Source organism: Silurus aristotelis (assembly GCF_946808225.1).
Source record: "Silurus aristotelis genome assembly, chromosome: 7".
Lineage (NCBI taxonomy): Eukaryota > Metazoa > Chordata > Actinopteri > Siluriformes > Siluridae > Silurus > Silurus aristotelis.
This window is the reverse complement of record NC_139580.1, coordinates 23,493,342-23,520,502: the sequence shown is the minus strand read 5'-3', so window position 1 is coordinate 23,520,502 and position 27,161 is coordinate 23,493,342. Positions and strand designations below refer to the sequence as shown.

The following is a 27,161-nucleotide window of genomic DNA, read 5'->3' as shown; positions in this document are numbered from 1 at the left end:
GATGCACGATGCAAAATGCATTGACTTGCTACTGTCACTGACTTTGTACGTGATTTATGTAAACTACAGTGCAGACCAAATGGCATATTTTTTAATGATGCACTGAAGCAGGTTTGGATCTTTGTGAAGAACTGTCTCAGACAGAGACATGTTGGTATTTCCTTCCCATCTGTGCACCAGCAGTAGTCACTTTACACACAGTTCAAGTAAAAACAGACCAGGCAGGTAATTGTGGAGCATAGAACAAATAATGGGAAGAAGACTGTGCAAAATTCCTTCATCACAACTAAAGATGCTATGCAAAGACATGAAGTCTTGAAAACTTATTTTCGACTTGTATAACTATCAAGGAAGTTTTGAATTCTCTCTCCTGGTTGCTTAGAAGTATTTATGAATATTTGAGCACAATAAACAGGCTTCTTTTTTAAAGTGTAATAATTGATATAGTGAATCTTTCTTTAAAATTGGATCTATTTCTGGAGGAAGTCTTCAGTGTCAAGCTTCTCCTGAAGGTTTGCCACCAAGAGAAAGGTTTCAGGATGGTGTCATATAAACTTCAATCAAAAGAAGAAGACAGATTGTTGGAACAACAATTTACAGCTGCTATAGTGTAAGTGATGAAAGGAACTAACCAGCAGCATGACAATAGTGAATGAAACAAATAGTTGATTGAATGTTGAACAAATGTAGTTGAAGATGAATACATGCTGTCAAACTTTATTTATGAAAAAAAGGAATTGAATTTAGGGTGGTAAACCTAATGTGTGTTTTATTCATGAAATAGCTAAACAAGAAGTGGAATAATAAAGACCAATTGTCTTTGAATGTTTGAACACACTGTCACGCTGCTAAATAGGTCCATTCTAAAAAGTCCATTCTAATATCTAATATATTCTATATAAGTCCATTCTAATATATAAGTTAAAATATGATTCTACTTGTTAGATTTTTGACTGCTCCTTTTTTTAAAGCCTCATTACGAAACTGACATTTTTTTAGTTGCAGATTTTAGGGTGAATTTTATTTTCCACTTTCCCATTTTTCCAAGTAAAGGGAGAGAGATATTTTTGCAGTGTTTTGCTTTTGCACTGTTGATTGTTTAAATGAATTTCTTTTTTCATTGTGTAGAGAATCAGTACAATTTCCTCTTTATATGACTTATAAAGAAATAAAGACTGGTGTGTGTGTGACTGATTTATTACATTTTTTTTTACAAGATACTTTACTGCATACCTCTAAGCATAACCTGTAGTCCTGTGACCTTAATATTAAGTACTGTGTTCCAAGCAGTGTTAGAAAATTAAAAGATCTGACGTCGAAACACTATAATAATGTGCTTCTTACTGTTTGGTCCAAGGAGAAATGGAAAACAAACGCTATACAGTATGTCTTGTTGTAACATGTCGCATCTGTAAGCTTGGGATGAAGTGCAACATGACAAACAGCAATTTTCATGTTTGGATATACATATTAGAATTTACAGTTTAAGAAACTAAAGGTATTAAACTGTAAATTCTAATATGTATATCCAAACATCAAAATTGCTGTTTGTCATTTTGCACTTCATCCCAAGCTCACAGATGTGACATGTTACAACAGGACAGACTGTTACAACAGGACAGCTTTTGTTTTCCATTTCTCCCACGTACAGGGCTTCTGATTTTTAGAATTACAAATAATAACTATTACAAAATAATAATAATGATTTTGTAATAATTATTATTTGTAATTCTTAAAATCAGAAGCCCTGTACATATTATTGAAATTAGACTAAAGTGTTTAGCACAAGCCACCTTTTTCTATTTTTATTTTCTTTTTATCTGACTAACAAAACAGACACCAATCAACGTGAATGATCTGTTTCCAAGGTAAGTGTAACTTATGTATGTTATGTATCCTCAAATAGCAATCAATGCCGAAACCAAATCCTAACAAGGCCATTAAAAGTGACACAGGTTTTAAGAAAATCTATGAACTGCAAAAGTCTATGAACTGCACCTGTATAAACATACTGCTGATTTAAGCAAAAAGTTCCACTGATAAATGAGGGGATTTATTAGCAACTAAAAGAAAAACAGCACCAATGTTATAGCACTGACATTTCCACCTTTACATAGGCCTATAGTCATATATTGCATATTTCTAAATCCTGAAATTAATTATATTAGACATAATATAATATATTATACATAGTTAGGCGGTCTGGAAAAACCTATTAGCTACAGCTGTGGTTGAAATGCCAAAAGACTATTATATAATACTATATACTATATTATAAAATGCAACACTCTTTAGGAAGCCTTAAATATAAAGTATTTTACCAACACAACATTGCATTTTAACCTTGAATAGACTATTACACAGAGAACGAAGCCAGTTTGCTTAAGGATGTGTAAAATTGTGCTGGCTACAGTTTTTCCTTACGCAGTCAAAGCCACACTGTGATCAGGTAACTGATACGCACAATCGTGTAATGAACACAAGCCAAATTAATATTTAGTCTAGTCAGTCTATTTTTTCTGTTTGAGATACATACTGTTATACAAGCAAAACCTATATTATAGAAGGACAATCTATAGTGTAAAAACTATACAAATATTGTATATAAAAATATATATATTACATACAGTAAATACTTAACTATATATAATATAACTGTAATAAATTTGGCCATGTGGAGTGTTTTCCCAAGACACCACACATCACCAAGCTCCTAAAGTCCACTGCTTACACGGCTTTTTATTAAACGCTCAGGTATGACAAAATGTGTTGAATGACTAAAATAAAGATAAATAATGAAATTAGATGAATAATACAATATGTTTTATTCACATTTTATCTGGTCTTGATTTCTGACAAACCAAACATTTTTTTTCAATGAAACACTTGTTTCAATACTTCAAACTTCCAGCAATACAGAACTGCAGAACTAACACACAATCACGATATGTGAGGGCAACATTGCAATGAATAGTCATTTATTATTAATGATATGCTTATAATATCTATTTAAACCGAATATGACTGAACTGAGCTGCCCTTCCACATTTATTCTTGTACACTGGAAAACAACAGCTAATAGGATGTACAGCCAAGTTTTGATATGTTCTACATTTCTTTGTGCTTTGCCAACACTGATTAATAGCAATTATAATTTTAACTGTGACGTAACTCTAGTGAAAGCAATATGTGCTTATAAGTCTCTGGCCAAACACATTTTTTAAGACTAAATTACCATAATCACAACCAGATGAACAAAACCAATGGTCGTAATGATGATTTGTAGATAATTTTCTTTGTTTTATTTTACAAGTCAAAAGGGTTAAAAAAACAAACATTAGTTGACTTTTTTTTCTGCAAAATATACTAAATTCCTAGACATCTTTTCCAGTTGATTATTATCTCTGGTAACATTTAATTAACAAGCACCAGGATGGCCTTGATAGTTTTGAGATACTGCACAAAAACCCAATACATCATCCATTAAAAATGTTTATAACATAATGTACTTGATGTCAAGATACTAAGACAAAACAAGTCATATCACTGTAATTAAATTTTAATTTTGTTTTAAAAGGAAACTACATGTAAACATAAAAGATTGTGGAGTAGAAAAATTTACCAAAGTATATCAGCTATGAACAAACACACCTGAGAGCAGAATTTGGAGCCCATCATGAGGGGCAGATTTGCTTGATACAATAAACAAAGAATGCCACCAACAGTTGGACAGTGAAGTTTGGATTTCTAAATCATGATTATTTGGTTGTTGTTTTTTGTAGGTTAGAAAAGTCAATAGATTGAAGAAAATAAAACAGGAAACAGACAAGGGTGATGTTTACACCTGGTCTTTTCATCTGGCTTGTATCTGGGTTGCATCCTAAAAAGTGAAATCTGATTGCTGCTGTATTCATTTGCAAATCAGCTGATAACATGCAACATTTGTTGTGAGCACTTTTATGCAAAAGATATATTAAATAAACATTATATTTTATTTGACTTATTTTATATTTTCTTAAAGGAATGCATCAATATGACAAGAGCACATGTTTTTATATACAATTTGGCTATTAAACATTTTCATAATTCTGAGCAATTTGATTTAAAATCTATTGGACTTCTACTTTTATATCGTTTTTTGGCTCTCCAGCTGTAACCCTGATGCAAGAAAAGAACAAGTGTAAACTGTTTATCACATGAAAACTGCCAAGATTTAAACAGGTGTTTGAGATTAACGAAAATAAAAAAAACATTAGAAGGCACATAAAATCACATTACATCTGAAGTTCTCTGTGTTCTGTGTGTCTGTAAACAAATAAATTAATCTCTTAAAATAAATCCTTCAGAAAAACGGCCAGTCTAACATCATCAAATGCCCAAAACCTAACTGCGAGAGGTACTTGTGTTCATACAAACAGGGAAAATTCCTCTAGTTCTAATCGAGCACCAAAAAACAAACAAAACAAAACAAAAAACAATCATGAGGATGATATGTAACCTCGACAGATGTCTGGCGAAATGTAAGTTATCTCCTTACTATTAGAGATCTTTAGGTTAGTTGTACTCCTAATCAATGGCTATACAATAATTACACAGAATTGTATGCATTTTAATGAAGTGCATTATTAAATAAGCATTATTTAAATAAACCTGATCATTGATACAAAATACAATAAGATGGAATGATTTTCCGATTTCTGGTCACACTGATATTAGAATAACAAAAAGTAGTACCATACTAATGACTATCGTTTAATATTTAAAATATATTTAATTATTTTTTTTTGTAATAATTTTTATAAAAAAAATTTAACTATAACTGAATATTACTGAAATAATACTTCAGAACTTTAAACCCAGCTTTTACTGCTACAGCTGAGCAAGCTGGTGTATAGACTGAATCATTAAGTGCATATTAGATTGTGGTCATTTTAAAGGTCAGTTTCCCAGTCAGTATTGTTTAATAAAGAACATTTTGCAAAACAAAGAATGTATAAAAAAAAATTTTGTCCCTGATGTTGAGGTACTTTATTATGCTACATACTATTACTAAGCATTTTTAATACATTGTTTTTGTAAAACAGGGAAAAAAATATCCTGTACATGTGGGGTTTTTTTTTAGATTGTTTCGCAAGTTGGTCAGCACCAGTAAAAAAGAAATTAAATATTATCAGTGGTTCGATGAATACATAAAACATTCACTGTACAAAGATACACATACAATATACAATAATTATTTGTTGTAAGTCGATAAACAACATATTAAAACTCTTATGCACAAATATACACTTTGCGTTCTTTGAATACACGTTACACCACGAACGAATTCCACTTCACAATACATCACTGTAAATAAATATCACATACTGCAAAATCAAATAATCAGTGTTGTCAGACAACACAGGTCTGATCTCTTAAAGCTATCGTTTTTGGCCCTAGCAGACTAGCTCCATGTGTTTGTAATGATGCGATGCCCAGTGGGGAGCTGCGCTTTTGTTTCTGATTAATCAGCATTATGGCTGCTTGGGAGGGCACCTAGAGCTAGATTCTAATACCAAGCCCTGTGTTTATTGCCACTGGAGATGCAGCATACTGGGTTTTAAATGTCACCCTGAAAAAGTTCACTATCTTGTTGTGCTTTCTAAAACACTTAAAAAAAAATAAAATAAAAAAAGGCAGGAGCAAACCGCCCCCTTACATCTTAATCACAACAACAAATCACAGTTGTACTGAATTGTGGCTCAACAATAAGAGAAACCCAGCTGAATTTCCAGCACTCGAGCGATGGCTGCTTCAATAATGCAAAGATGATGAAAATAAATCACACTTTTCATAGTGCAGAAAGACATCAGTGAACTCAGCTTGAAAAAGTACAGTGAATGAGAGCCCCTGGCAAATAAGACAAAGAGAAAAAGAAGAGTATATAGGAAAAAAGAATACTATCATACCGGCTTCCATGGTCGCCTGTGCCAGGAAGCGCTGCCAGGGCATAGCTGCATGTTGCACCGTTCTACGTCGGGAGGTTTATCGAGCATGTCGCAGTTGTGCTCGTTCAGCCTCTGGCCATTCGGACGCTGGCACACTACTAGCCGGGTTCGCTGACCGCCACCACATGACAGGCTACACTGAGAGGGGAATGAGAGGCGGGAGTTTCAGAAAGCGATCGTGGTCAATTATAACAGAAAATAATGTAAACACAATTACAAACATTATACCACATGTGTGAAAGTCCTTTTAAACCTCTTTCTGATAAATCAAGAGCCCTGCCAAATTGCATTCATTTCCAATTAGCCTTCAGTTAAATCATGCTTTTATGGAGCTGTCGTGTCTTTGGCCTAATGTTTGTTTTGAAGATCAATATCAGCATTTAAATCGTTCCACATGTTTTCCAGCAGAGCGCATAACAATAATGGAGCTAATAAAAGGATTCATCTATACTCTGTTTACAAAATTTTCTAGTTGAATGTTGTTGCTATGTTATAACAGGCTTTAGTTATACTGAACCACAGTGAGGATAAAAGTGGATCATTTTACACTATATGGACAAAAATATTGGACACCTGATTTTTTCAGTCATATGTGGTTCTTCCTCAAACTGGGTCCACAGATTTGGGGGCACACAATTGTAATATGGTAGCATTAAACATTCTCTTCAATTCAACAAGGAGACCCAAAACTGTTCCAGCATCACAGTGCCCCAAGTCAGCTCCATGAAGATATGGTTTACAAGGGTTGGAGTGGAAGATCTTAAGTGGCCTGCTACAGATCTCTCACCTCAACCCTCTTAAACAACTTTGGGATGAATTTAAACACTGACTGCATCCCAGGCCTCCTCACCTCACCTACATCAGCAACTGACTTTACTAACACCCTTGTTGGTGAATGAGCTCAAATCTCCCACAAACACACTCCAAAATCTGGTGAAACATCTTTCCAAAAGAGTGGAGGTTTTAAAACAGAAAACTAGCACTAAGCATGAAATGGGTTGTTCAGAAAACATATATGAATCTCATGGTCTGGAGTACACACTTTGTTCATACATACTTCCATATGTACAGGAATCCTAGGTGCTAGAGCTAATTCGAAGGGTTTTCTTCTTTTTCAAATAAAGACATGGATTTTATTCAGAAATAATTTTATACATAAATGAAAACAAATATACATCTTAATTAAATAAGAACACTAAAACAGATTAGCCAAAGGTTCAACACGAAAAAAACAGCCCTAATAGCTTATAATTTACCTAATAGTAAAGACTTATAGCTAGGAAATTAAATAATGCATATACTTGAAATTCATTCAGGACAAACTCACCTCTCCCCATATGCCGTAGTTCCACAGAGGACAAGGACCTGAGTCACAGCTCTTTGACTCATTAGGCTTGACTCTCTCATCACAGTAATTCGTGCTGCGGCCCTCTGAGTCCTGGCATACCACCACTCTCCTCTGAAAGCCCCCCTCACACGTACTGGAACACTATGACGGGGCAAATACATACCGAATAGATTGTTCATCAAAACAAGATGCAAATCTGGTGCCAACAATACGTGTTAATATATAAGAAATAAAAAGGTACATACTGATCCCCAGGGCCCAGTCCTCCACTGGTGGTCTGCTGAGGGAACATTCCAGCTACTGTGCCCCGGATGGCTGCGAGGGTCATGAGGAAAGTAGGGCTGGTTATTGGGCCAGAGCTGGTAGACAGAGGGACACGGGGCTGCAGCACACTCCTGCTCCGAGCTGGGCTTCTCATCTAGGTGGCAAAAAGACTCATCCAACTGCTGGTTGTAGTTCATACACACCACCTGGCGAGTCGTACGACCCACACCACATGACACAGAGCACTGCAGAGAGGAAAGAGGTGGAAAGCAGGAACATTATAGTATATTTGCAAAGGAAAGTGATAATTAGATGCCGATGAATGCATGCATGAGACAGTGAGTGATACACACAGGTGACCATTCTCCCTCCCTCCACTGGCCACAGGGGCTAAAGCAAGCTGATGTTTCTGGAGGTCGAGGAAGATGGGCGCAGTAAGCCTCATCAGCTATTCTTCCTTGAGAGTCTCTGCAGCTGACATACCGTGCCCTCTCTCCCTTCCCACAGGAGACAGAACACTGGACACACACACGTGCACACACACACGTGCACACACACACACACACACACACACACACACACACACACACACACACACACAAAAAAAACTCATTAAAAGAAAGAAAGAAAGAAAGAAAGAAAGAAAGAAAGAAAGAAAGAAAGAAAGAAAGAAAGAAAGAAAGAAAGAAAGAAAGAAAGAAAGAAAGAAAGAAAGAAAAAGAAAGAAAGCTTTCTGATCTAACATGCTTTGATAATGTGATTTATTTTCATGGTAAAGTTACACACAGACATTTCAATTCATTTGTGCTCTAAGGGCTTCTTCTTATATAAAAAAACATGGTCACATTTTTTATAAACACCATAAAAAATGCCAAGCAAAATACCATTTTATTATTTTATCGGGTTGGACTCTATGTAATAGGGCAATTACAACAGTGTATTGAGTTACACTGAAAAGACACCAGAAGAGATAACTCATATTGGGAACGCTAACATTTTTGACAGGGGTGTTTGCTTTTATTAAACCTGAGTTTAACATTATATGCTAGTAAAAGCTCAAATCTGTTTGATGGCTCAGTGGTTAAGGTTTGGTTAACACCATGATTGGCGCATTAAACATGACCCATAACCCAATGCTGTTTGAAACCTGTCACAACTGTATTGTAAAGCATCAGCCAAATCAGCCAAACAAGCAAATGTGATGTTCTGATTGATGACTTAGTTTATATTATATAAGATATTATAGTAACTAGAGTAGTAGTCAGTATGATCATTTTAGACAGCCATCTTACGTGGTGCCACATGGGGTCATATTGGGTGATATTAAAGGTATGGTATTGGAAAATACAAGTGCTGTGGTGTAGTCAGTAAAATTCATTTAGACCTAAATTTAAAATTACAGGTAGTCCTCGACTTGATGAACCACTTAGTTTCAGAGCTTAAAAAGTCTAGACATGACCTAGCCTACCCGGGAGTCTCAAAGAACAGTGATCAGTATGAGTAAGTGTACTGTAATGTGTTCATAATTTAACAGTTAGTAACATTTAAAATGTAGTAAAACAGTGGGCGTGTGGACGAGCGGCAGTTTGCGAGTAGGTGGCCGAGCTGGACGAAACGAACGTAAGGAGCACACCTGTAGCTGCTGAGACTAATCAGTGCACTCTGTTTCAGTGTCTGCCAATGCTGATAAAAAGCAGAGCGACAAAAGCTAAAACTGGGCTTTGAAGCACCAAAAACGCAGAAAAGATATGTGCTCCAACACCGAAACAACTGAACTCTGTCGATCTCACAGCATATCATACCGCATATGCTAGTTTTGCCTGCCATGTGAAACTTTCAATATTGTTACAATTATGTCGCATTGCTATCGTCATCGTAAGATTGGAAAATCATAAGTCAAACCATCATACCTGGGGGACTACCTGTATAACACTGGCACATACAACAAACAGCAGTTATGGTTATTTCATACTTAATGATAGAAAAAAAATTGAAAAGAAAAAAACTACTATTTACAGTACTACTAGAGCACAGCAAAGTTTTGTTTATTACAATATTGTCAGGATGAAAGCATTAACAGTCTGAGGAATTTAGGAGTGTTGAAAGGGTATGGTTTAAAATTAGAAGAAAACAGAGCGGTGTATTAAACAGAGGCTTACACATTAGCTAAAGTAATCTCAGAACTCACAGTTTGTAAACCCACGGTCTTTTCAGAAACAACCTTCATTACCACAAGGCAAGGGGAAATGGGTTAATGTTTTCCCTGATGGACCACACAGTCTCTTTCTGATGTGTGCAGGAGCTCAAGAAAATTCTTAAATCCAAACATATAATTGAAATCCAATACCTGTGTCTGGAAATTATTTCACAATTTCAATGTATTTATTTAACAGACACCAATTCAAAGTGTATGTATGTGTGGTACTTTTAGTGTTATTGTGTCTTACTCACTGTAGTCCAGGACCCAAATCTCCATTGGGCATGTAGGTGTCCAGATGCTGCAGGTCGTGGTGTGATGGATGCTGGTGATGTTCGAGGACATGCTGGCAAATCACATTCCTACACACACACACACACACACACACACACACACACACACACACACACACAAAACTTAGTATGACAAGAATAATTGTACCTTCTACCTGTGTGTGTGTGTGTGTGTGTGTGTGTGTGTGTGTGTGTGTGTGTGTGTGTGTGTGTGTGTGTCGTTGTGATTGTTATTGTGTACCTTGCGATCCAGTGGTCTTGACGCTGCGTTACACTCTCGGTCGTCCATAGTGTTGTCGTAAGCCCCAGACACACATCTCACCGCTCTCATTTGGTATCCGTGGCCACAGGTCACAGAACACTGCATATGAAGATTGTTATTTCTTACAAGTCAAACTAATAGCCAAAAGTCAGATGTTAGAACGCTCTCCCTTAGAGGCTCAATACATGTTTTATACACTGCCTCTTATTACGCTACATTTAACACAGAGACCACCCAAACCAATAAATGCAATCATGCCTTGGAAAACAAAATATTAGCAATTTCGCAAAACAACCAGGATGTGATTGAAACGGTAAAAAATTTAGCAAAGAATAACACTATATTGAAACGCTAATACTCTGGTAATCATTTAGCATTTAGACCAGATGTACCTCATCCCACACTCACACACACACACACACACACACACACTCCCTCTCTCTGACATATGACCAATGTCTGCCTTGACATAAGACATGTTAAGTGTTTAAAAGGCTGAGAGGAAGTGCTCCAGCATGTGTTTATTTGGCTAGCAAATTTTGATTACACATGTATAAGCTTCATACACATACCATTCGTTGTGTATTATGGAATTCAGTGAATATACGAAGTAAATTTCTGATATATCGTCGCAATGCTTGCTTTTATACATTTTAAATTGTACAAATTGTCTTATATTTAAGACATATAAGACATCCATCAGCCTTGAAGACGTAAAAGTAAAGTGCATGTTATATGAGCTCACAGATAGCTGCGAATGGCTAGAGTTTTTTTTACTGCCATTTCTAACAAGAGAGCAGGGTTAGCCATGGATGGCTATATAATTTGTTTATTGCTCCTGATTATAAAACTCCTTGAAAAACTTATTAAGCAAAACATGTAAAAAGCCTTTTGAATGAAATACACTACAATGAAAGTAATGATGAAGGCATGCTAAGCAAAATGGCTTGACAAGTGTGTGTGTATTCTGAGAAAATGTCAGTCCTGAATTTTATCACATGGATAGTTTGAGGTGTGCGTCTTTGTGTGTGCGTCTTTGTGTGTGTGTGTGTGTGTGTGTGTGTGTGTGTGTGTATGTGTGTGTGTGCTATCTGAAAGGATACATTTGGGGAAATCTGATGGTGTATTGAGTTATGAGCTGCTCTGTCTAGACCTTCATTTCCTCTGAACCAGTCGCACTTCACAGACACTTCACAGACACTTCACAGACACACAGACACACAGACACACAGACACACAGACACACACACACACTCACTGTGCTCCAGGCGCCGACCTGCCAGGAAGCGCACTCTGAGTGCACACAGCTGCTTATGGTGCGGGGTTTGGGGTTGGGATCACAGAGCTCATCACTGAGCCTCTCCTCTGCCAAAACACAGGACACCTGTCTGCGCCTCACCCCCTTCCCACACGTCACTGTGCACTACACAGACAACCGAAGAGAGATGCATAAAGTGTATAGGTTTATTAAGCATGTAATAAATGCTTACATACCATAATGGTACATACCATATAATTTTTAACATATGAAATATATTTGAATATTGTGCAAAAATTTTATAGAAATGTTTCAAATTAAAGGATTTTCAAGCAGATTTTGGGAAACAAACTGTATGCAAACTCTCAAGTTTGAAAGAAATAACAGCAACAAGGAAATTCTCCTTGACTTTTCCAACCATATGTGGTTCTTTACCAAACTGTTGCCACAAACTTGGAGGTACACAATGGTTCTAGACATCTTTGGATGTGTTAGCATTACATTTTTCCTTGATTTAAACTAGAAGATCCAAACCTGTTCCAACATGACAAATGTTCCTGTGCACAAAGCCAGCTCCATTTACATTTACATGATTACATGAAGTGGAAGATCTTAAGTGGCCTGTGATAGAGGCCTCACCTCAACCCTGTTGAACACCTCTGGGATGAAATGGAACACTGACTGCACCCCAGGTCTCCTCACCTCACCTAAATCAGTACCTGACTTTACTAATGCCCTTGTGGATGAATGAGCACAAATCTACACAAGCACACTCACTAAACTAAAATCTAGTTCAGCAAGCAGAACATTTTGAGAGAAATAAATGATAGAAGAAGCTCCTGACTTTAACTTGCCACAGCACCCAAGTTGTTGAAAATAAGGTTTTGGGTTCATGATAATTTATTAGATATCAGTGTTTACTAATTAATATAATTTTTTTAATAGATGGTGTGCTAAGAATAACCTTAGAGTCTGTTCACATAAACTGATTTCATTAAGACAGAGTCTTATGATAAAAACTATAAAAGGAACATTATAGCCATAATAAAATCATAGTACTTGGATACTTAAGTTCATTTGAAGGCAAATACTTTTGTACTTTTACTCAAGAGAAAGTTTAAAGGGAAACTTTTACTTTTACTGGAGTTATATTTAACCTACTGTATCTCTACTTTAACTCAAGAACATGCTTTGTGTAGTTCATCCACCACTGAAATGTGGAATGGGATGTTCAAAAAGTACATATAAATCTTAGGGTCGGCTGTCCAACAACTTTTGTCCATATTGCGTATATCAGAAAGTGTGCAATTTTTTATTACATGTTTCTGAAAGGAAACGTTTGTCATTTTTTGGAAGGCGTCACCTGTTTTAGGACTTTCCAACATTTAGAGGTAAAGCTGTATAAAACTTTTTTCCAGGTAAAGACTTTGGGACAGATAGATTTGTAGTTCAATGTTAGCAAAGCAATTCATTTGTCCTATGAGACTTAGGAAGAAAGAAAGCAAACAGGCTGGTGAGGGAATTAATTGTTTAATTAATAACATTAACTGTGTTTGAGATAGACAGAACAACAGATAGTTAGAACAACAATCAACTTTGGATTTGGTGCTCTGCAACATCACACAACCCCTGCTAATGATGATTTAATAATAAAAATAAATATGATCGTCATCATCACAACAAAAGATAATGACATTTATAATAATAAAAATAATAATAATTCTTATTATTATTATTATTATTATTATTGTTGTTTTTATTATTAAAATTTTTTCATATCAGCACTCTCTTTGTTCGTTATTCCTAGCATAACAAGACACCATGATAGTGTCAATATAACGCTTACCTCTGTCCATTCGCTGATGGACCAGTCAGGACATGGCGTGTCGTTACAGGGTTCGGAGACGACTCTCTGGTACACGCTGCACTCGCGCTCCGCCAGTCTGCGGCCGAGATTGTTCATGCAGTAGGAGTCACGTGTACGAGTGCCTCGCCCACAGCTTTTAGAACACTACAAGTGCAATTTTACATTAGCTAGTATAATACCGCAATGGTACTTATTGTCACTGAATATAGCTTACTTTTACACAATGGCCATTGCTGAAAACATTTAATCTTTTTATCTTCAAAAATAATTTTCACTGTGACTAAAAGAGACTTTTCCACCAAAAACATACGCATAGTATTTCAAAAAGCCAGTCATAAAACACCCTTTTTGATCAGCTGCTTTGTGGTCCTGTACATGCAACCTCTAGGTAGAGTACTTATTCAGAGTACTAATTCAGAATCTACTAAGTGAAGAAGCTAGAAGCAGCTCACCTGAGACCAGGCACTGTATTGCCAGTTCTTGAGAAGACAGTCTCCATGACAAGGCTCACGGCTCTGAGGTTTTTCCAGATCAGCACATGCTCGGGATTCTACTCTTTCACTTCCTCTCTTCGAACGACTATAGCGCATGCACAGCACCTCCAGAGTACGATACCCAGGCCCACATTTTGTGGAGCACTCACTCTTACCAGTCACATGCCACCTAAACATAAGGGTGAGTTGTTTTAGACAGAAAAAATAAAAAAATAAAAAATGAAATAAGCAAAGGAAAAACTATTTCTTTTTGGATGAAGAACTAAACGTTAGACCTGTTTATATAACCAGTATGCAGTATCCTGTATCAGTTTTGTAGACTTGTAAATTAAGCTCTGAAACTATATATATACGGAAAGTATTCAGACCCCCTTAAATTTTTCACTCTTTGTTATATTGCAGCCATTTGCTAAAATCATTTAGGTTCATTCTTCTTCCTCATGAATGTACACATAGCACCCCATACTGACAGAAAAACACAGAATTGTTGACATTGTTGCAGATTTATTAAAAAAGAAAAACTGAAATATCACATGGTCCTAAGTATTCAGACCCTTTGCTCAGTATTTAGTAGAAGCCCCCTTTTGATCTAATACAGCCAGGAGTCTTTTTGGGAAAGATGCAACGAGTCTTTCACACCTGGATTCAGGGATCCTCTGCCATTCCTCCTTGCAGATCCTCTCCAGTTCTGTCAGGTTGGATGGTAAACGTTGGTGGACAGCCATTTTTAGGTCTCTCCAGAGATGCTCAATTGGGTTTAAGTCAGGGTTTTGGCTGGGCCATTCAAGAACAGTCACGGAGTTGTTGTGAAGCCACTCCTTCGTTATTTTAGCTGTGTGCTTAGGGTCATTGTCTTGTTGGAAGGTAAACCTTCGGCCCAGTCTGAGGTTCAGAGCACTCTGGAGAAGGTTTTTGTCCAGGATATCCCTGTACTTGGCCGCATTCATCTTTCCCTCGATTGCAACCAGTCGTCCTGTCCCTGCAGCTGAAAAACACCCCCACAGCATGATGCTGCCACCACCATGCTTCACTGTTGGGACTGTATTGGACAGGTGATGAGCAGTGCCTGGTTTTCTCCACACATACCGCTTAGAATTAAGGCCAAAAAGTTCTATTTTGGTCTCATCAGACCAGAGAATCTTATTTCTCACCATCTTGGAGTCCTTCAAGTGTTTTTTAGCAAACTCCATGTGGGCTTTCATGTGTCTTACACTGAGGAGAGGCTTCCGTCAGGCCACTCTGCCATAAAGCCCCGACTGGTGAAGGGCTGCAGTGATGGTTGACTTTCTACAACTTTCTCCCATCTCCTGACTGCATCTCTGGAGCTCAGCCACAGTGATCTTTGGGTTCTTCTTTACCTCTCTCACCAAGGCTCTTCTCCCCCGATAGCTCAGTTTGGCCGGACGGCCAGCTCTAGAAAGGGTTCTGGTCGTCCCAAACGTCTTCGATTTGAGGATTATGGAGGCCACTGTGCTCTTAGGAACCATAAGTGCAGCAAAAATCTTTTTGTAACCTTGGCCAGATCCGTGCCTTGCCACATTTCTGTCTCTGAGCTCTTCAGGCAGTTCCTTTGACCTCATGATTCTCATTTGCTCTGACATGCATTGTGATCTGGAAGGTCTTATATAGACAGGTGTGTGGCTTTCCTAATCAAGTCCAATCAGTATAATCAAACACAGCTGGACTCAAATGAAGGTGTAGAACCATCTCAAGGATGATCAGAAGAAATGAAAAGCATCTGAGTTAAATATATGAGTGTCACAGCAAAGGGTCTGAATACTTAGGACCATGTGATATTTCAGTTTTTCTTTATTAATAAATCTGCAACAATGTCAACAATTCTGTGTTTTTCTGTCAGTATGGGGAGCTGTGTGTACATTCATGAGGAAGAAGAATGAACTTAAATGATTTTAGCAAATGGCTGCAATATAACAAAGAGTGAAAAATTTAAGGGGGTCTGAATACTTTCCGTACCCACTGTATATATAATTTTAGAGATTAATCTTATTTTTAGAGGAGAATAACTCTAGTCATAACTCTATCATTACCTAGACAGCTGCAACAGACTGAATTGAATAAAACCCATTAGTTATGTTTATTCTCTAAATATGGAAAATGAAACCCATGTATATAACTCGAGTCTAAATATGCTGAACTTTTGGAATTGAGACTACTCCATCCCAGAATTCCTATTATAGTTCTCCAGGGTTTGAATATTTCAATAAAACGAATTAAGACAAGACTTTTTTTTAAATGTGCCTCATTCTAAAACTTTTTTGTTTTTACAATGACTATAGTAACATCTTATGATGGTGTGTTATGAAGTGGCACTATTTTGATTGTTTAGTTTAAAAATTCTGTAACGTCCATAGGCTTTTATTTATTTATTATGTAAAAACTTTCTTTCGGCTTCTCCCATTAGAGGTCGCCACAGCGGACCATCCGCATGTTTGATTTGGCACACGTTTTTACGCTGGATGCCCTTCCTAACGCAACCCTCCCCATTTATCCTGGCTTGGGACCGGCACTAAGGCTTGTGCAACCCTAATGGCTGGGGTTGGTTCCCTGACCGGTGATCGAACCCAGGCCTATCCTAACCACTAGACCACCAGGGAACCATTTATGTAAACTCTTTTATTTCAAATGTGCTAAATTGTATTCCCCTTTCTAATAGTCAGATCCCTACAGACAGATGCAATGGGGAATGGTTAAACTGAAAAACATTGAATAATATCCTGTATATTTATTCACAGTCAGTTTTTCAAGAGATCAGTGATTGTGTGCTACTTGTGTGTGAATGTGTACCTAAGTTCACAGTCTATATTGCAGTTCTCTGTAACACCCCTTGGCTGAGGAAGATGCTCACACCTCTGATCTGACACCACCAGGCGGTCACTCTTACGCACACACATTGCTTTTCTCCGACGCTCTCCTGTTGTAGCACACACACATAAACATTTATTTTTTTTAAATCTAGCGTATAGATGTTGAGAAGCGGAAGGACTGAAGCTTGATTTTGAACTTTTCATTAGGTGGAGATCCAAATAGTTACTATCATATCAAGTGATACTTGATACCTTGGCACATGCGGCTGCACTCCTGCCAAGGGCCTGAGGGGTCCCACACAAACTGCTCCTGGTGCTCCTCTATAGGAATGTTAAATGAATAACGCACATCAGGACTATAGAGGTTCCCCACACACAATACCTAAAAAAGTTCAAAATATCAGGATCAGAACTCATGAACTCACAAAGAGGGTACCTAAATGTATATGTAAAGTTTGAAAAGTGTCATCCCTCTGGCTAGATCACATCGAAGTCAAAGGTTTAAAACTAACCTGTAGAATGAGCTCTTCTTCCATGCGCTCAGTGCAATTAATGCGCTCCTCTGTGGTGTTCGAGCCACTGTATTCGATCGGCGTTCCTTTTAAGGAGATTTCCCTTTTAAACATGGACACCACAAAGTTTCCATTTAGCAGGAAGTTTGACTGGCTGTCAGAAAGAGCTGGGAAATAAAGAGCAATATGAAATGTTTAGGATAACGAAAATAACCCTTAATTAACTGCACTCAAGATAATTAGAAATACATAGTAAATGCCAATACCATCTATAAACACTGTACCTTTCTTGCATCATAGGTTTTTGAGTGTGCATGTGTGTGTAAATATACTGCCTTACTCGTGTATTTTCAAAAGTGTGCATGTGTGCACCAGGGTTTTACTAATCACGCTTTAGAGTCAGCCCCTGCTACGGTGTGAGAAGGTTTAAGCAAATGTTACTCTCTTCTTAACACATTCATTTACTTTCACACCGTATAATAGTCCTCCATCAACCACTTCCCTCCCATCTGTCTCTAATTACATCTCTCTGCCCCTCATTTATCTTTCCCGCTCTGTCTCTGACACTCCGGTTGCTTTCCCTTCGTCCTGCTTTTCCCTGAAATCGCTATGACTTTGTGAAGAAATACTCTGCACATACAATAAATTAAGCCACACAACCTCTGAAACAGCTCACTCAACCAACCTGCCAACAAAATGCTACCCTTTCATATTTGTTGGTCATAATAACGTTATAATAGAACATTAGCTGATACAGATGTAGTGCAATATCATTTAATGAAACATGAATTAAAAGTGTATATAGTAATAAAACACTTTTGTGTAATAAGGCCAGTTTTACAAGTGGTGTTTTATTTATTTGGTTCCTCTCTTTTCCACATCTGACAACTATTTAATTTGACTTAAATAATATCAAAACTTAAAGGACAATCCACTGATATATATGTACAGGTAGTCTATGATTTACGATGGAAATGGAATCTGATGACCCCATCGTAAATTAAAAATATGGGGACATGGCCTAGCCCAGTGGTCCCAACCTTTTTTGTGCCACGGACCGGTTTAATGTCGGACAATATTTTCACGGACCGGCCTTTGAAGTGTGGCAGATAAAATTATACAAATGGCATAAAAACTGGTATTTTTTAAATGTAATAATAAACGTGAATCCACTGTGTTGTTGTTTTGTTCATTTATGTATTCTTTCTGTGCGGCCCGGTATCAACTGACCCACGGACCAGTGCCGATCTGCGGCCCGGGGGTTGGGGACCACTGGCCTAGCCTACCCAGGAGTCTTAAAGAATGCTGAATGTGAAACTTTACAATTTTGTCTTAACACTATTGTCATCAAAAGATTGAAAAGTTGAACCATTGTAAACATCGTAAAAACAAAAAACAAACAAAAAGCAACCCTATATATAGATATTTATATATATATATATATATATATATATATATATATATATATATATATATATATATATATATATATATATATAAATAAAGAGAGAGAAATAGAGAGAGAGAGAGAGAGAGAGAGAGAGAGAGACAGTATGTCTGACTGTATTCAGTTTTTATACATCACTGACGATGTTAAATAATCAATTTACAGAAATATATAAATAAAGTTGTAGAATAAGTTGCAGAAATATTAAAAACGTTCAAAAATCATGATAGTCACTTTCACACATGGTAAGACCTACCGAGGTAGTTATCATCTTCAGGAGTTCCTGAATAGCTAAACTGCCGGACATCAATGTTGGTTGCACCAGCTGGGATTCGTACCACAACGTTATAACCTAGAGATTGCAAAAAAAAAAAACATAGGGGGGAAAACCAAGAGGAAATTAAATTTCAACAACCTTAAAAAGAGAAGTGACAGTTGTTTTTCACTTTCCATCACACCTTGAGTTAATAGCTTCAATATGCTGCATGGCCTAGTTCTGGAAAACTGAAGACACCTTTTAGGCTTTAAATGTCACACATGGAAAAGTAAACACAGGAAGGAAAGCAAAGAATAAAAATAAAGAATAAAAAAAAAACCCTTTGCTTTCCCACATAAGTCAATGCCCACCCACAAACACAAAAAACACGAAGGGGAAAAAGAAAAGCAGAAGTAATTATGGCCTAGAAGTTTGGGTTATCCTGTAATTTCCCACAAGTATTCCAAAGCAGTCTTCCAAAGCAGGAGAGTTGAGTAGTGTAGTGTAGTGTAGTGTAGTGTAGTGTAGTGTAGTGTAGAGTAGTGTATTGTAGTGTAGAGTAGTGTAGTGTAGTCAAGTGTAGAGTAGTGTAGTGTAGTGTAGTTTAGTGTAGTCAAGTGTAGAGTAGTGTAGTATAGAGTAGTGTAGTGTAGTGTAGTGTAGTGTAGTTTAGTGTAGTCAAGTGTAGTGTAGTGTAGTGTAGTGCAGTGTATTGCAGAGGAGTGTAGTCAAGTGTAGTGTAGTGTAGTGTAGTGTAGTGTAGTGTAGTGTAGTGTAGTGCAGTGTATTGCAGAGGAGTGTAGTGTAGAGTAGTGTAGTGTAGTGCAGTGTGTTGCAGAGGAGTGTAGTGTAGAGTAGTGTAGTGTAGTGCAGTGTAGTGTAGTGCAGAGTAGTGTAGACTAGTGTAGTGTAGTGAAGTGTAATGTAGTGTAGTGTAGAGTGGTGTAGTCTAGTGAAGAGTAGTGTAGTGTAGTGTAGTGTAGTGTAGTGTAGTGTAGTGTAGTGTAGTGAAGTGTAGTGTAGTGAAGAGTAGTGTAGTGTAGTGTAGTGTAGTGTAGTGTAGTGTAGTGTAGTGTAATGTAGTGTAGTGTAGAGTAGTGTAGTGTAGTGTAATGTAGTGTAGTGGAGAGTAGTGTAGTGTAGTGTAGTGTAGTGTAGAGTAGTGTAGTTTAGTGTAATGTAGTGTAGTGTAGTGTAGCCTAGAGTAGTGTAGTGAAGTGTAATGTAGTGTAGTGTAGTGTAATGTAGTGTAGTGTAATGTAGTGTAGTGTAGTGTAGAGTAGTGTAGTGTAGTGTAATGTAGTGTAGTGTAGTGTAGCGTAGAGTAGTGTAGTGAAGTGTAATGTAGTGTAGTGTAGTGTAGTGTAGTGTAGTGTAGTGTAGTGTAATGTAGTGTAGTGTAGAGTAGTGCAGTGCAGTGTAGTGCAGAGTAGTGTAGTGTAGAGTAGTGTAGTGTAATGTAGTGTAGTGTAGAGTAGTGTAGAGCAGAGTAGTGTAGTGTAGTGTAGTGTAGTGTAGTGTAATGTAGTGTAGTGTAGAGTAGTGTAGTCTAGTGTAGACTAGTGTAGTGTAGTGAAGTGTAGTGTAGAGTAGTGTAGAGTAGTGTAGTCAAGTGTAGACTAGTGTAGTGTAGACTAGTGTAGTGAAGTGTAATGTAGTGTAGTGTAGAGTGGTGTAGTCTAGTGAACAGAAGTGTAGTGTAGTGTAGTGTAATGTAGTGTAGAGTAGTGTAGAGTAATGTAGTGTAGTGTAGAGTAGTGTAGTGTAGTGCAGTGTAGTGTAGTGCAGAGAAGTGTAGTGTAATGTAGTGTAGAGTAGTGTAGTGTAGTGTAGAGTAGTGTAGTTTAGTGTAATGTAGTGTAGTGTAGTGGAGAGTAGTGTGGTGTAGAGTAGTGTAGTGTAGTGTAGTGTAGTGTAATGTAGTGTAGTGTAGTGTAGCGTAGAGTAGTGTAGTGAAGTGTAATGTAGTGTAGTGTAGTGTAGTGTAATGTAGTGTAGTGTAGTGTAATGTAGTGTAGTATAGTGTAGTGTAGTGTAGTGTAGTGTAGTGTAGTGTAATGTAGTGTAGTGTAGTGGAGAGTAGTGTAGTGTAGAGTAATGTAGTGTAGTGTAGAGTGGTGTAGTCTAGTAAAGAGTAGTGTAGTGTAGTGTAGTGTAGTGTAGTGTAGTGTAGTGTAGTGTAGTGTAGTGTAGTGTAATGTAGTGTAGAGTAGTGTAGAGTAGTGTAGTGTAGTGTAATGTAGTGTAGAGCAGAGTAGTGTAGTGTAGTGTAGTGTAGTGTAGTGTAGTGTAGTGTAGAGTAGTGTAGTGTAATGTAGTGTAGAGTAGTGTAGTGTAATGTAGTGTAGTGTAGAGTAGTGTAGAGTGGTGTAGTGTAGTGTAGTGTAGAGTAGTGTAGTGTAGTGTAATGTAGTGTAGTGTAGAGTATTGTAGAGTGGTGTAGTGTAGTGTAGTGTAGAGTAGTGTAGTGTAGTGTAATGTAGTGTAGAGTAGTGTAGGGTAATGTAGTGTAGTGTAGTGTAGTGTAGAGTAGTGTAGGGTGGTGTAGTGTAGTGTAGAGTAGTGTAGTGTAATGTAGTGAAGAGTAGTGTAGAGTAATGTAATGTAGTGTAGTGTAGAGTAGTGTAATGTAGTGTAGAGTAGTGTAGTGTAGTGTAGAGTACAGTAGTGTAGTGTAATGTAGTGTAGAGTAGTGTAGTGTAATGTGGTGTAGTGTAATGTAGTGTAGAGTAGTGTAGTGGAGTGTAATGTAGTGTAGAGTTGTGAAGTGTAGAGTAGTGTAGAGTAGTGTAGAGTAGTGTAGAGTAGTGTAGAGTTGTGTAGTGTAGAGTAGTGTAATGTAATGTAGTGTAGTGTACTTAGTGTAGTGTAGTGTAGTGTAGAGTAGTGTAGTGTAATGTAGTGTAGAGTAGTGTAGTGCAGTGTAGTACAGAGTAGTGTAGTGTAATGTGGTGTAGTGTAGAGTAGTGTAGTGTAGTGTAGTGCAGTGCAGTGTAGTGTAGTGCAGTGCAGTGTAGTGTAGTGTAGAGTAGTGTAGTGTAGTGTAGAGTAGTGTAGTGTAGTGTAGTGTAGTGTAGTGTAGTGTAGTGCAGTGTAGAGTAGTGTAATGTAATGTAGTGTAGTGTAGAATAGTGTAGTGTAGAGTAGTGTAATGTAGTGTAGTGTAATGTAGTGTAGTGTAGTGTAGAGTAGAGTAGTGTAGTGTAGAGTTGTTTAGAGTAGTGTAGTGTAATGTAGTGTAATGTAGTGTAATGTAGTGTAGAGTAGTGTAGTGTAATGTAGTGTAGAGTAGTGTAGTGTAATGTAGTGTAGTGTAGTGTACTGTAGTGTAGTGTAGTATAGTGTAGTGTAGAGTTGTGTAGAGTAGTATAGTGTAGTGTAATGTAGTGTAATGTAGTGTAGAGTAGTGTAGTGTAATGTAGTGTAGAGTAGTGTAGTGTAGTGTAATGTAGTGTAGTGTAGTGTAATGTAGTGTAGTGTAGAGTAGTGTAGTGTAATGTAGTGTAGTGTAGTGTAGAGTAGTGTAATGTAGTGTAGAGTAGTGTAGTGCAGTGTAGTGCAGAGTAGTGTAGTGTAATGTAGTGTAGTGTAGTGTAGTGCAGTGTAGTGTAGTGTAGTGTAGTGTAGTGTAGTGTAGTGTAGTGTAGTGTAGTGTAGAGTAGTGTAGTGTAGTGTAGAGTAGTGTAGTGTAATGTAGTGTAGAGTTGTGTAGAGTAGTGTAGTGTAATGTAGTGTAATGTAGTGTAGAGTAGTGTAATGTAGTGTAGTGTAGAGTAGTGTAGTGTAATGTAGTGTAGTGTAGAGTAGTGTAGTGTAATGTAGTGTAGAGTAGTGTAGTGCAGTGTAGTGCAGAGTAGTGTTGTGTAATGTAGTGTAGTGTAGAGTAGTGTAGTGTAGTGTAGAGTAGTGTAGTGTAGTGCAGTGTAGAGTAGTGTAGAGTAGTTTAGTGTAGTGTAATGTAGTGTAATGTAGTGTAGAGTAGTGTAGTGTAATGTAATGTAGAGTAGTGTAGTGTAGTGTAGTGTAATGTAGTGTAATGTAGTGTAGAGTAGTGTAGTGCAGAGTAGTGTAGTGTAATGTAGTGTAGTGTAGAGTGGTGTAGTGTAGTGTAGTGTAGAGTAGTGTAGTGTAGTGCAGTGTAGAGTAGTGTAGAGTAGTGTAGAGTAGTGTGGTGTAGTGTAGTGTAATGTAGTGTAATGTAGTGTAGTGTAATGTAGTGTAATGTAGTGTAGAGTAATGTAGTGTAGTGTAGTGTAGTGTAGTGTAGTGTAGAGTAGTGTAGTGTAATGTAGTTTAGAGTAGTGTAGTGTAATGTAGTGTAGTGTAGTGTAGAGTAGTGTAGTGCAGTGTAGTGCAGAGTAGTGTAGTGTAATGTAGTGTAGAGTAGTGTAGTGTAGTGTAATGCAGTGTAGTGTAGTGTAGTGCAGTGTAGTGTAGAGTAGTGTAGTGTAGAGTAGTGTAGTGTAGTGTAGTGTAGAGTAGTGTAGTGTAGTGTAATGTAGTGTAGAGTAGTGTAGTGTAGTGTAGTGTAGAGTAGTGTAGTGTAATTTAGTGTAGAGTAGTGTAGTGTAATGTAGTGTAGTGTAGTGTAGTGTAGAGTAGTGTAGTGTAATGTAGTGTAGAGTAGTGTAGTGTAGTGTAGTGTAGAGTAGTGTAGTGTAATGTAGTGTAGTGTAATATAGTGTAGTGTAGTGTAGAGTAGTGTAGTGTAATGTAGTGTAGAGTAGTGTAGTGTAGTGTAGTGTAATGTAGTGTAGAGTAGTGTAGTGTAATGTAGTGTAGTGCAGTGTAGTGCAGAGTAGTGTAGTGTAATGTAGTGTAGAGTAGTGTAGTGTAGTGTAATGTAGTGTAGAGTAGTGTAGTGTAGTGTAATGTAGTGTAGAGTAGTGTAGTGTAATGTAGTGTAGTGTAGTGCAGTGTAGTGCAGAGTAGTGTAGTGCAGAGTAGTGTAGTGTAATGTAGTGTAGAGTAGTGTAGTGTAATGCAGTGTAGTGTAGTGTAGTGTAGTGTAGTGTAGTGTAGTGTAGTGTAGTGCAGTGTAGAGTAGTGTAGTGTAGAGTAGTGTAGTGTAGTGTAGTGTAGTGTAGAGTAGTGTAGTGCAGTGTAGAGTAGTGTAATGTAATGTAGTGTAGTGTACTTAGAGTAGTGTAGTGTAGTGTAGTGTAGAGTAGTGTAGAGTAGTGTAGTGTACTTAGAGTAGTGTAGTGTAGTGTAGTGTAGAGTAGTGTAGTGTAATGTAGAGTAGTGTAGTGTAGTGTAGTGTAGTGTAGTGTAGTGCAGTGTAGAGTAGTGTAATGTAATGTAGTGTAGTGTACTTAGAGTAGTGTAGTGTAGTGTAGTGTAGTGTAGTGTAGTGTAGAAGAGAAGAAAAGAAAAGAGAAGAGAAGAGAAGAGAAGAGAAGAGAAGAGAAGAGAAGAGAAGAGAAGAGAAGAGAAGAGATGTTAATGTTGATGTTACGGGATAGTTACGTCCATAGATGGCAGCACTGATATAGGATTTTTCCTCTTCCACTTTATCGTCCTTTATAACCCTTTATAAATATATTCAGTTTATGAATTTTAAATTTATGAGAATAAGAAACGTTATCTCACTTATTTAACGTTTACATTTATCTCATCATCATTAATGTCCAAGAGATATGTCCAAGAGAAAAAATGCCAAGGTGATTCACACCTTAATAAGACACTTTCTGTAGTCAAGTAGATCAGTAGAGCTCTATTGTATCTCGCTCTAAAACTGAGAATTTTCCTGAAGCGATAGTGATGCCCTTTCTTATCTGCTATGGACAGAGTGTCTCTCTAAATCTCCCACAGAGGGAAAACCCACCTACACACACATCAGTCTAAAAAATCTGAGCCGGCTGGCTTAATCCCAAACTACCTACACTAACGCCACACACACACACACACACACACACACACACACACACACTAACTTACAGCCACAAATCGGTTAGAAAGCACCAGTGTAGACCACAGATTTTCCACACAAGCTGACCTGAGATCAGAAACAGTGGACTCTGCCTCAGGCAGTTCACAAGAGAATTAGACTGAACACTGAGCCCAGAATACAAACATGGATTTGCAACAGAAAGAGGAACACACTCCTAGTCAAAGCTCTAGGATTCCTGTGGTCTACCTCAAATCACTTCTGAACAATAGGACTGTATGGGAGGCCTTGACCACAGTAATTGGCCTGGCCAAATTAAATCAGGCACCAAAGGTCCATCATTGGTATTGGTAAATTCCCTGGATTCTTTCTTCTGCTATGTCACTAGAGGACTACTCCACCCTGGCATTTATACAATCCCTACATCTATATAGTATAGATATAACAACAAACCGCAACAGATTAAATGCAATAGACGTGTGTGAATATTAAGAGTCTAGTGGAATGTGTAACAGTGTAGTACACACTTACTACACATTGTTGTGCTGCAAGACCTTTTTACATATCCTGCATCCTAAATTATAAAATACAATTGTAAAGCACTGTTCAATTGCAAAAAAAAAAAACGAATCTACTATGTATAGATGGTAGTAAAGCAGATCATGAAAGATAAAGTAGAGAACAGAAAGCAGATAGGTATATCTCGTCATTTACATCATACATAAATTCCAGTAGTGTGAATGTTTTAGGTTTTTTTTATGCTGCAAAATAGTCACATTCTTGTCCTTTGATTTTGAGACACAAGACGTAACAATGGCTGCAGATAAAGCTTCAAAGGACTGGGGTCTATCCTAATTAAAATCAGGGACGGGTGATGTATTGTGCATGTAGGTAAAAATAATATGTAGAGTTACAGAATTTTTTTTTTTTGTAAAAATAACAAATCATCTCAAATGGCAAGAATTCAGACCACATCTGTGTGGTCACAAGACAAAAACTTAGATTCAACCTCCGTTTTGTACTTTTATAACCCATTTATAAAAGCAATTCACCAACTTCCCCAATGAAATCTTACCATATTGTGCATTATTGAAAGTCCCAGCAACAGTCCTACAGGAAGAGTTGTCCCCTCCACACACTCCACACTTATCATTCCTGGCCTTAGAGTTTAAAACATGATCACAACCCGCTTGCTGTAGGACAATAAAACATACATATGATTACTGTAATACTGTAATACAAAAACTCAAACTTCAAAACAACCAGTATATATATATACACACACACACACACACACACACACACACACACACACACACACACACATGTACAGTACCCTGCAAAGTCCTTGAACGCAGATGTCATAAGTGTCAGGACCACAAGGAGTTCCATCAACCACTCGATCGTGCAGCTGGTAGTAGGACATTGTCCCAGCAACACGACAGAACAGCTTACATCGATCCTTCATGAGGACTACAAATAATGGATACATTCTATTGTAAGCAACAATCAAACCATGCACAATTCATTTACATGTGAATTTTTTTTATCTGATTAATAGATAGATAGATAGATAGATAGATAGATAGATAGATAGATAGATAGATAGATAGATAGATATATAGATAGATAGATAGATAGATAGATAGATAGACAGACAGACAGACAGACAGACAGACAGACAGACAGACAGACAGACAGACAGACAGACAGACAGATATTATAGATAGTTAGTATGCAATGACAGAGAAATGCAATGTACCTGTTAGACTTAACACTAATAGTACCTGAAAATAAAAAGCAACTCAAAAAAACTATAAGATTTTTAACTTTCACCAAAATAAAAATCCTCAACTGACTCATATGGAAAGACCAAAGCTCTGTATATCAAAAGAACCTAGCAGAACACTACATAAACGGGAATATTACATATATTATTGACACTGTTTTTATATGGAAAGTGTACAATCTGTATTCAGACACTTTTCTGGCTCTAAATATCTGTCAGCCTATTTCTATAAAGTGTGTATAGGGAAACTGCTTGAAATAATTCGCCTTGATCTCATCCAGCTAGCCTTATGCTGCCAAACACACGTAGCGGCTATGAAGGCCAGCACAATTATGAGGGAATTCGCCGACCAGATAAACATTCAAACACCACAACGCATTCAAAGGTAAATAAAAAGTCACATGTGTCCCTTTACACAATATGCTGGTATGAACACTGGTAACATGTGCTACAGTTTACACCTCTTAAAGAA

The 27,161-nt window shown here is 37.4% G+C and overlaps 1 protein-coding gene across 2 annotated transcripts in view; it reads right to left on the bottom strand.

Annotated features, from left to right (window-relative positions):
- Window positions 1-27,161, bottom strand: part of LOC310728538 (A disintegrin and metalloproteinase with thrombospondin motifs 20) — a 105,230-nt gene that overhangs the window by 22,319 nt on the left and 55,750 nt on the right. For both annotated transcript variants that reach the window (XM_083546084.1, XM_083546085.1), the window contains exons 14-28: window positions 26,237-26,373; window positions 25,976-26,093; window positions 19,011-19,106; window positions 17,308-17,474; window positions 17,048-17,177; window positions 16,776-16,902; window positions 13,929-14,139; window positions 13,456-13,620; window positions 11,610-11,774; window positions 10,331-10,450; window positions 10,051-10,158; window positions 7,953-8,117; window positions 7,581-7,844; window positions 7,315-7,476; window positions 5,949-6,125 (exon numbers count right to left, since the gene is read on the bottom strand). In XM_083546084.1, coding sequence (XP_083402210.1) covers window positions 5,949-6,125; window positions 7,315-7,476; window positions 7,581-7,844; window positions 7,953-8,117; window positions 10,051-10,158; window positions 10,331-10,450; window positions 11,610-11,774; window positions 13,456-13,620; window positions 13,929-14,139; window positions 16,776-16,902; window positions 17,048-17,177; window positions 17,308-17,474; window positions 19,011-19,106; window positions 25,976-26,093; window positions 26,237-26,373 — 2,312 coding nt within the window. The remainder of the gene's footprint in view (window positions 1-5,948; window positions 6,126-7,314; window positions 7,477-7,580; window positions 7,845-7,952; window positions 8,118-10,050; window positions 10,159-10,330; window positions 10,451-11,609; window positions 11,775-13,455; window positions 13,621-13,928; window positions 14,140-16,775; window positions 16,903-17,047; window positions 17,178-17,307; window positions 17,475-19,010; window positions 19,107-25,975; window positions 26,094-26,236; window positions 26,374-27,161) is intronic.